We start from the raw sequence: 10,267 nt of genomic DNA, 5'->3' as shown, positions 1-10,267 counted from the left end.
CAAAAGAAAACACCCCCACACACCACACTTTTTTTTCGTTTTCTTTCCTTTTCTCAATTTTCTCAGTTTTCATATTTTTCTCTTTTTTTTTGCGATTCATCTGGAGCAAGACAATCCCTCTACCGGTTTTGATTTTCTGTTTTGTTTCTCCTCAATACAGAGGGATTATTTTTGATAATTGTATTTTCTGTTGTTGTTGACGGAGCACATTGTTCCCCGTCGGTTTGTAACCATTACTTCTTTTTCTTACTCTCGCTCATGGAATAAAACACCCATCAGTCTGGAATCGCGAATTTTTATTTCGAGCGCACGCCGAATGTATGAATGCCTCCTTCATTGGATAAGGGAATGTGATGTATGGGCGACGGAAGTCGGGGGATTAGCTGAGTGACTGAAGAAGAGTTGTGAGAATGATAATGGTCTAGTAACCTTCCTTCCATCTCTTCGCTTCCGGAGTCAGCAGAGACAACTTGTAAAAAAAATTAAGGTTTGGTATCGTTCAACATGAGGATGTGAAAACCCCATGTATTCTTTGCCCCCGGGACAGCTGTGATGAGGCAACAATTTGTGCCCCTCCCCCTACCCCCTAAGACACCTGGTTGAAAATATGGGTAATTAGTTTCAGTTAGGATTAAGACAAAACACAAAACTTAGGTTATAAAAGCTGTCGCCGTTGGGCTCCCCCTCCCGAATAGTTTCTTCCCCCCACCCCGTTTCCCCTCGCCCCGGTACACACATCGACCGAAAATGAAGAAGGCGAAAGAACAAAAACCCCCACCTGATGAATTCGACACTACGTGACCCGGAAGACAAGGAGACATCCCTCGGCCGACCCCCAAAGAGCAACAAATGGGAAAAGGAGACTCAATCACGAGTGCCCACAATTAACCCCGATTATCGGCGATAATCGGGGAAGAAGAGTGACAGTGATCGACAAACATCACTCGTTATACAGCTGCCCCGGAGTTTGCCGCGATTTTGAGAGTTCGGTAGAATTGTGCGTAATAAGAGAAGTTGGAAGAGAATTCAGTGAGGAGAAATTGTGGAAAAATCGTGGAGGAGATTTTTGAGACCCAGGAGTGAAGAAGGAGAGAAAGGAAGTGCGGTCCGAGAAGTCAGGAAAGGAGAAGACGGGAGAGGAAAGCCCAGAGGATTTTCCCCGTGGTGGATTTTTGCCGCCATTGTCGTGAGTACCCACACGTTTGTTGCCTGCCCCCACGAATTTTCCCTTGACATAATTCCCCCCAAAGGTGAGTCTCTCTCTCTTTTCTAATTATTTAAGGGCAGGCCGTTAGCTAGTTGATATTATTTATAACGGAAACCCCTTAAATAATAGTTATTTTTCAATATTGATCCCCGTCACTTCTCCCCCTTTTTATCACCTTAATGGTTCTCCCCTTTTCTGTATTATTTATTGTAATACTATTTTCTCGCGTGTTGCCGCAAGTTGGCTGGCCTCCCCCCTTCCCTAGGTTAATCTTAAAAGGCCGGAATTTCTCACTTTTTGTTTGTTATTTTATTTTTCTGTATTCACGATGCCAGATAAATAGACATTGGTACAATAGATTTTCCCCGAGTGAATTATTTTCCCCTCGAACCCTTTTTTCTCTATATTTTCAGGCCCTCCCTTAACATCAGGAGTTTCCCCCTTGTTCTTCACCGGATATAAATTATCGTGACCCTCGCTGGCAATTATTTCACATAATTCTTGGGCCAAGGTCACAGTATTTACAAATTGGCATTGGAAATGACGTGAAAAATGCCAGGGAAGTTGCAAGCCCTAATATCTAATAATGATTTCTTTTATAATCGATTTTAAACTCGTGGTCTTATGGGAATCCAGAAAAGCTTAGTGAAGAAACGCAAAAATGATCGCAGAGCAATTAAACTGCCGGTATTTATAAATAATACCCTTACTGACGAACGGTATTTCCGGTCCATTAAATAAATAATTTACGTTATATATTAAAGAAATGAGTGCAAAATAAACAGTTACGATTAACGTCTCATAAAATCTATACGGAGACAAATATGTACGAAAAATTACTGGTCTCGTATTAGTAAACACGGGATATGGCCCTACCCTGATGAGAAGCCCTGCGAAATTCATGAAAAATCACTGCAATTTTCCGGAATATTTACTGCGCAGGGCAACAAAATTTACTGGATTGATCTTAAATTTTCTCCGAAGTTCATTCGATGTTCTAAAAATGGACTGCTAAAAACCTGAAATATTCGTACTAGTTATTCACCTTTTACTGCAATTCTTACTGCCACGAGGCCCGTATTTACGTACATCGTTAATGGGTGTACCTTAAGTGTTCTCAATTCGTGTGAGATTCAGTTCAGTAGTTGATTTTCATTACGTTGTGAGTAAACATTCGTGGATAAGTGAAGCGTAAAGTGAAACATTCTCCACCTCATTAATGGAGTCTCAATAGGAGGAGTGACCACTGACGTAGTGCATCTACTGAATAATTACCAATGTTTCTACCATTTTTATATGCAGTTTAGCAACTTCATAAAATGAAATTGACAATAATCATTCTATTTCAATTTGTGGCAAGACAAGTGGCTCTTATATTGCATATCATATAGTTGTCTTTGCTAATAAATTAGCAAATTGCTTCCGAAAGTTTATTCTCTGTATTATCTTCCTCTCTTGTACATAAGCTTTTATTTTTATTTTATTCAATTGAATGATTCAGTCTCACTGTACTTTTTCAGCTACCATTGTATTCGTTTCCTAGCTGATATGTGCAGATCTCGTTGAGATTCTGTCGGAAAAAAGAAATGAAATTTGACAGAAATTCCAAAAACTATTATTAATATCTCCTTCATCTTCAAACTCTGTCAAGAGGATATTAGGGCAATTTTTTCAGTTGTCATTTAACGGATTCAGATAATTTTTTTTAAGTTATCGCGAAAAAACCGAATTTTCGAAAAAATAATAAATAAGACGAATTCATAGATGAAATCAATTTTTGTTGACGGCGACAGACAGGGCTGAATGACACCTACATTTGAAAAAAAATATTCAATTCAATAGAGATGAAAATGAGTGGAAAAAGAAATGCCCCACACCTACACATACATCCACTCATTCGCACACGGTCTAATAGCTGCATTTTCGAACACCTTGGCTTATACTAATAAGTGGATATACCACAAAAAATATAAAACTGAAATTTGATCGATTACAAATCTTCCATTCGGAAACAAAAAAGGAAAAATCCTGTTTGGTGAGGCACTGCGGTTTTTGGGTGGTGCCGGGAATTATGTAAGGTGATCGTCGGATGGAATTGCATCGAGAAAACGCGAGAAATTTTAGCATGAAATGTGGATTTATTAATGCCTCCGTTCGTCAAATTACAATATTTACACTGATTTTATAACTGTCTGATTATTGGTAAAAGTCTCTTCCTCTTTGTTCTCCCATTGATTAACTGAACTGATAATTTCCTAGAGAGTTAAGTGATACTGACTGCCGAGAAAAGAATGAATTCAACCGAAATTACGGTAATGATTGACTGTACAAACTATATGTCCGGTTACTAAGATGTCTGAATGAGTACTCTATAAATTGTCCTTTCCTATGGACATTCGAGATAATACTGATATAATTCCTTGTGTTTGAATTCCTATGACCCCGGTTGACCCGGGGTGCCTCGATTTCTACCGAGGACTCCTTGATCGACACTGATGGCGAAAACCTTGAAACACCTAGTTGCGTTCCAAATAATTAATTTATTTTCATTTTTCATTACTAATTAAAGCAGCGAATGATAGAATCGGATCTGCCTTTCATAAATGAAGGAAATTCAGCCTGATATTTCCAATGTATGATAATGCGTAATAAAAAAACCGCCGTGTGGCATATGATGAAAGTGGATTTTTGAGAAATTCAGAAGTTGGGAATTAACCCATACTGGTCCTGATAAAAAAAACAACAACAGCGACTTATCATGATGACAGGATAATGATATCGTTCAACTCCAATAATGGGAATCTCCTAATAATTACAGACAACTATTAACATTTATCGTAGACCACTCAGAATTAGAGGTAGTAATTATCAATTATATAATTATCTAATTATGAGATTAAGTTGCCCATGAACTTGCACTTACCCGTTTTTTTCGAGTATTTGTTCTAATTTTTCTTTTTTCTGTTTTTTTTCAGACATTCTTGTATTCACAGTTGCATCAAACCAAACCGACGGTTTCAAACGATACCTTAGGTCAGCAAAAGTTCAAGGATTTGAAGGAAAAATTAGAGTATTAGGAGTTGGCCAGCCCTGGAAAGGGGGTAATATGAAATCCGTTGGTGGCGCATACAAAATTAATCTCCTTAAAAGAGCCTTGAAAGAATTTAAGGATGATACACAGAGAATAATTTTGATGACTGATGGGTTTGTAAATTATTTTTAGATGAGAATAACTAACTCAACTTCATTATAAGTTGTTACTGTTGAACTTTCAAAACCCATTTTCAACGATATTTGGATATTATGCAGAAAGTACTATGAAATGACCCTTTTATCTATTCGTAACAAGCACATGCTGCAATTTATATCGAAGGGTGAGAGAAAATCGACCGGTGATAAATTTTTTATTTTAATTGCTGACTCCATCAAAAACCCAAAGTACCATGTCAGACAATTATCGTAACATGTTGAATTTATCGGAATCAACTTGCTGACAAGCAAGCTAAAAAAATTAATGCACCGGAAAAACTGACTCAAACAGCAAGCAAGGCTGGACGTGGCTCACGAGCAGACAGGACCTCACCCAGAACTATCAGGGAGAAATATTCTACTTATTTTTTAAATTTTCCACTGTTTTTTTTTTGTTCTTCTTGCTTTTTGTTTTCTCAATATCTTCCTTAATAAGTAGGAAATGGCCCATTTAATCCATGATTTTGTAAAAATTGTATACAATGAAAGTCCTGTTAACTGTAATTGTTGCTATTGGAAATGGCATTTATTGAAAATTGTTGTAAAACTTCACCGCTTTCAACCTCCAATGAGCAACATAGGCTGAATTTTTTCGCAGACGTCGCGGATCTACTCAAAAACTTGCAGGCTATATTTAATTTTTGAATTTCTCTCTAATAGAAGGATGTATTCAAAAGTGAGTGAAGAAATTGACAAATGATAGTTAACCTGTACCGAGACTGATGGAAATACTCTTCTCTTTCCTTCAGTACTGCTGTCAATATCTTGGGTGGACAAGTTGTTCCCTACTCTTGTGGTAGTTCAGCCACTCTTCTTCGAATAAAAGAATGTACATCAGGAATGAGCAATGTAGTAGCTCGGATCAGCTGATCAATTCAAATTAAAAACCGCACAAAATTGATAACCATTTCAATTATAGGGGTCTTAATTCAATCGTACACTGATAAGAAAATTATATTCAAGGTAGCTAATGAATTGTGCTTAGTTAGTCGTTGAGGCTTATAAATTAAACACCCCTACTTTTCCGTTGCATCGAAAAGAAACCCCTCTATCAGATCACATCATCAAACTAATTCAACAAAAGAGCAAGTTAAGAAATGACTGGCCGAAAAATAAAAATAACCTAATCCTAAAATCGTGTTTTAACAAATTAGCAAAAGAAATTCAGCAAAAAATTCAAGAAGGGATACAACAAATTTGAGACAATAAATTCAAAATTATTACGTCGAGGGATCATTCAATTTAGAACATTGCAAAAAGTTTCAATAATATCCTAAAAGTTAATATACCAAATTTCAACATCAATAACAAGATTATCTCGGCAGACACCGAAAAGCCCTTTGCTCTCACTACGCTAATATCCATCAGATAGCCGCTGAGAGAGGAAATCCTTTTAATCAACACATCACGGCATCACTCTTAAAAAGATTTCTCATAACCAACCTGCTTGCTCGGTACTCCTCACATCTTCCAGGGGAGTTCGCAAAATCATCATCAAATTAAAAAATAAGTCAGTCCCTGGCATTGATCAAATTCCCAATATTGCAATACAAAATCTCCCCAAAAAAGCAATAACGTTCATATCCAACATTTATAACGCATGTCTTGTTCTCCACTACTTTCCTGATAAGTGGAAATGAGCGGTAGTAATCCCCATGCTCAAACCAGGCGAATTCCCCTTCTTACCGGTCAGGTACAGGCCTATTAGCCTCCTCTCTAATCTAGGCAATATCCGTGAGAAACTCATTTTCATGAGACTTTCCAAATTAATTCGTAACCTCCAAATTATCCCCACAGAACAATTTGGTTTCAGAGCCTTCCACTCCACCACCGAACAACTTGCTAGATTTACTGACCCTATTAAAAACAACCATTAATCAATCAAAAGCACAACAGCAGAACAGCAGTAATTGAAAAAATATTTCCATGAAAGAAATAGAAAATTTTTCTATTTTACTTTTTCCACCGTCAAGTTTCTGCCGAATATGCTCTTACTTACGCACAGGGCAACATGGGCCCGACGAGGGTCTAACCATAAACTTTCTGGCTTCACACAATTTTGCCTAATGGAGGTCAGGAGCTGGAGTAGCTCCGAGAGCTGAGATTGTCCACCTCTGTTCTTCACTAAGGTAACTGTGGGGGCTTTCCTACTTTTCTTACTATGATCATACTAGAAGTTCAATAATTGAAATGGTTATAAACTGTATAGGATTTTTAATTTGAGTTTGTGAGGCTGCTCCGAACTATCTGGAGTTTACCCATCCTTGCTCTACAGGTACCGTGTCAGGTTAAGTTGTGGGAAGGAAATATTGGCGCCATTGCGGTGAACAACAAAATATTGCAAACGACATTACGGTGGATGGCAAAATATTGACGGAGAATATCTATTAGGGTGTCAATTCACTTTATCACAAATTAACATAACCACACAAGAAAGGTTTTTTCATTATTTTACATGCCAAAACGAAATTGAAGTTTTGAAGAATTATTTTTTCTAATGGTACTTCCGCCAATCAGTGCACAGTATTTAAAGTCCGGCAGATTTATATTGCATATTTAAATAAAAATTTCGTCGGATATTCCTTAGTAGCTCGTCCTACTTTTCCTGACCTTGTCCCCGGTATCAAAGAGAATCATTACCCCCGCGCTTCCCCATACTCGTGTCCACAGTTCAACCGTATTGATGCGGGCGCCAGCTAACTTTTTATTGATTAAAAGTTAACGAAAATCGAAAGAAAGGAGCAGCTAAGGAGATGGGAGACTCTACCTCATCTGAGGTTTGGTAAAGGCTCATCGTACCCAAATCCAAAAGCCAAAACCAAGAGCACGGAGGGATAACGCATGAGGTTGACAGATATCCTCGCTACCATACAATTCCTGTAAATTCCAAAATCCAGCGAACTAACCTCGAGAAGCAAAAAGTCGATGATGAATGGAATCGAAACGGAAAGGTCTGGATCGCCCAGGATATTAGGCTGCGAAGAATGAGGCAAGGATTCACAGAATTTCAATAAGCCGAAACCCTTAAAGAATTAATAAAGTAAATCGCGAGGTTCAATAACTACACACTGTTGAGAGTGTGGCCGACCCACTAATATGGTCCTAACATAAAGTGTTACTCTCACCCAGAGAACACCAAAACAAATGCAGAGCATTAGCGGCTTCCCTAGAAACACAGCTGCCAGTGAACCACACGAATTTGCGAACTGCTGGATTCGTCCGAACGTATGAGGACTGAAACCTCATTGCTCAGGGGTAGGAGGCTGCGTTACTGACGACGCCACAAGGACAAACATGAACACATTTCCGGTCATGGATGGATTCACTACACCGCTGACCAGTAGCAGAATGTTTAGATAGCGACTTTTTTTAAAGAATCCCATTTCCCATTAACTCGAACGGAATCTCTTCGACTAGCTGCACCGAGTGGTCCGCACACATTGGACACCAGATCGTCGTAAGAAAAAACAAATCAACCACTTTCTAGTTACTCCCACAGATTTACATTGACCCAACCTTCTGCGTTATAACTATATCCAACTGCCCCTGAACGTGTGTCAAACTTAAGTTCTGATCTAGCCTATAAACTAGCAATCAGAAAAGTTTTAACATAAAGAAAACGAACATGGAGAAAGTAAACGCTGAGCTACTACAATATATCTAAAACCACCCAATTATCAAAGCGAAGAACATTGCCACATTTGGCGAATCTCTGACAGAAACTAGACTTCCTCAAGACTACACACTCATATAGATCAGTAGTGTATTCCGATCCGAAACCGGCATGATCACGCGGTGATTCTGAACTGAAAATTCCTTTTATACTTCATAATCGGAAGCACCCTTACGGAGATCCTAGGGTGAGTAGCACAACCCTGAACGCTTCAGCGTTCAGTAGATATATGTCCGTATGGCTGCGCTCATCCCGATGTGTGATCCCCTTCTCGTGAGCAGGAGGCAGAACGAAGTCTCACCCGTAAGTGAGAAGAAGAAGGAATTCTGGTTTTAGGGGAGATTGAAGCGCAGCAGCCAAAAACGATTTTCTCTTCTCTTGCTCTTTAATGTTGCTTGCCGTTTAATCCTTTGTTTTTTTTTATTTTGAATGAATTTGGCAGCAAATTTTTTTTTGAATAAACTGGTTATGCACCCAGAAAAGAATAACTGTAAATTACCATATTTATCACGTAATTCACGGAATCGTTAAATTTTTGGAGATTTTGAAATATAATTTTCAGACACATTTTTTCAAATTGTTTTACAGGAAATATTAAAAATTAAAAATGATGAAAAACCTCACAAAATAGTAAAATCTAAAAAATTTGGTAAACATCCCAGAGAGTATTTTTCCCGCAAAAAACTTTAAAAATTTTGAAAATTAAAAAATTCAATTTTCGAAGTTTTGCGGGTAAAGCCGTTTCCGATGTTTGCCCAATTTCAAATCGAAATTTTTGAGTTTTCAAAATTTTGCTCATTCAAAAATTTCAGTTTGGCAACTTTCTGCAAACATCAAGGATATTTCCACAATTTTTAAAAATTCGTCCATTTTCGATATTAAGGTACATTTGGCTACTCCAATATTTCAACATTAAAAGATTTTTCTAGAAGTTGTTAACGATCTTTTTCCCACGTCAGTTGAACTACACAAGTATAAGCAGTAGGCAGAATACTATTTCAAAACACTTCCAATTTGAGGAATTCAAAATTCAAATACTCAAACTCTCAACATTATTGCCATCAAGATTCGTCATTTATTGGTATCCTCGATTTTATCACAATTTCTCGAACTCATGGATTACTCGTATAATTTTTCGATACTCCAAATATACAAATTTATTGGAAAATTTACATATCATTCCTCGCTTCTTTTTTTCAGATTTAAACGATTCCGTAGACCGACGTCCAGTGGCTCAGGTGATCAGGCGCTAGTCTATCATTCTGGCGATCCGGGTTCGATACCAACCTCAGTCGAGTTTTTACTGCTAAGACTCGATTGAGAAGAAATCGTCCCGGGGTAGTCGAGTCGCTGGGCGAGCGGGAAGTAGGCATTAGGTCACCGACTGTATGTACCGGGTTTGCGTGGTTCCCCACAGGACTACCCCTCACAGGGGGTGCAAATGCGGTACAGCTTAGAAGTCGGCCCACGCAGCCGCATGGTTAGACAGGGGGGTAGGGCCGATTAATAGAAAGGGTAGAACGGGTCGAAAAAAAAAACGATTTCCTATTTGTACTGTGACCTTGGCTGGAAATATAATATTAAATAGATCCTACTAAGGCACGAACAATCCGGTCGAAGTCGGCTAAAGAGTGGGAATAATAAGTTACTTTGTGGGAGGACGTCAAAAAAGGGAACAATGAAGGATGGAAATGAATTTGGCGGGCTGTTGGATGAAAGAAAGATGAGATATATTTGCATTTTCTTAATACAACTGATTCTCAGAACTAGTACCGTCACTGTCCCAGTTGATGCACGCCGAAGGACAACTCGTTGAAAAATTCCTTATCATTTCATTTTTTTGGGCGAAAATGTAACTGCAAATTTTGAAAATCATTCCCAGTATCTTCGGAACAGAGAAGCACACAAAAAAACAAAGAAAGCGTAGAAGTTTATTGAATTAATGGAAACATAAATGAGAGCCTCTATGTCCCAGTTCTTGCACGGCCAAAAACAACATGACGGTGTTTTTGCACGCTTCGGTCCCAGTTCTTAGACGAAGTGAATTGAAGGCAACTAATTTAGATAAACATGAAACCTAAGCTAATTACAATATGAAAAATTGGTTTTATTATGCCAGTATCTATTATAATATTTTT

General features: G+C 38.2%; 1 protein-coding gene across 1 annotated transcript in view; it reads left to right on the top strand.

The window, feature by feature from the left end:
* LOC105272692 (procollagen-lysine,2-oxoglutarate 5-dioxygenase 3) overlaps nucleotides 1-10,267 on the top strand; it is a gene marked incomplete at its 3' end in the record, with an annotated part of 83,223 nt that overhangs the window by 49,848 nt on the left and 23,108 nt on the right. Inside the window, 1 exon segment of the mRNA XM_011314906.1 lies at nucleotides 4,183-4,411. Coding sequence (XP_011313208.1) covers nucleotides 4,183-4,411 — 229 coding nt within the window.

The sequence above is a fragment of the Fopius arisanus genome, unplaced genomic scaffold, assembly GCF_000806365.1.
Source record: "Fopius arisanus strain USDA-PBARC FA_bdor unplaced genomic scaffold, ASM80636v1 scaffold00239, whole genome shotgun sequence".
Classification (NCBI taxonomy): Eukaryota; Metazoa; Arthropoda; class Insecta; order Hymenoptera; family Braconidae; genus Fopius; species Fopius arisanus.
Note: the sequence above shows the minus strand (reverse complement) of the source record. Positions and strands in the feature narration are given on the sequence as shown.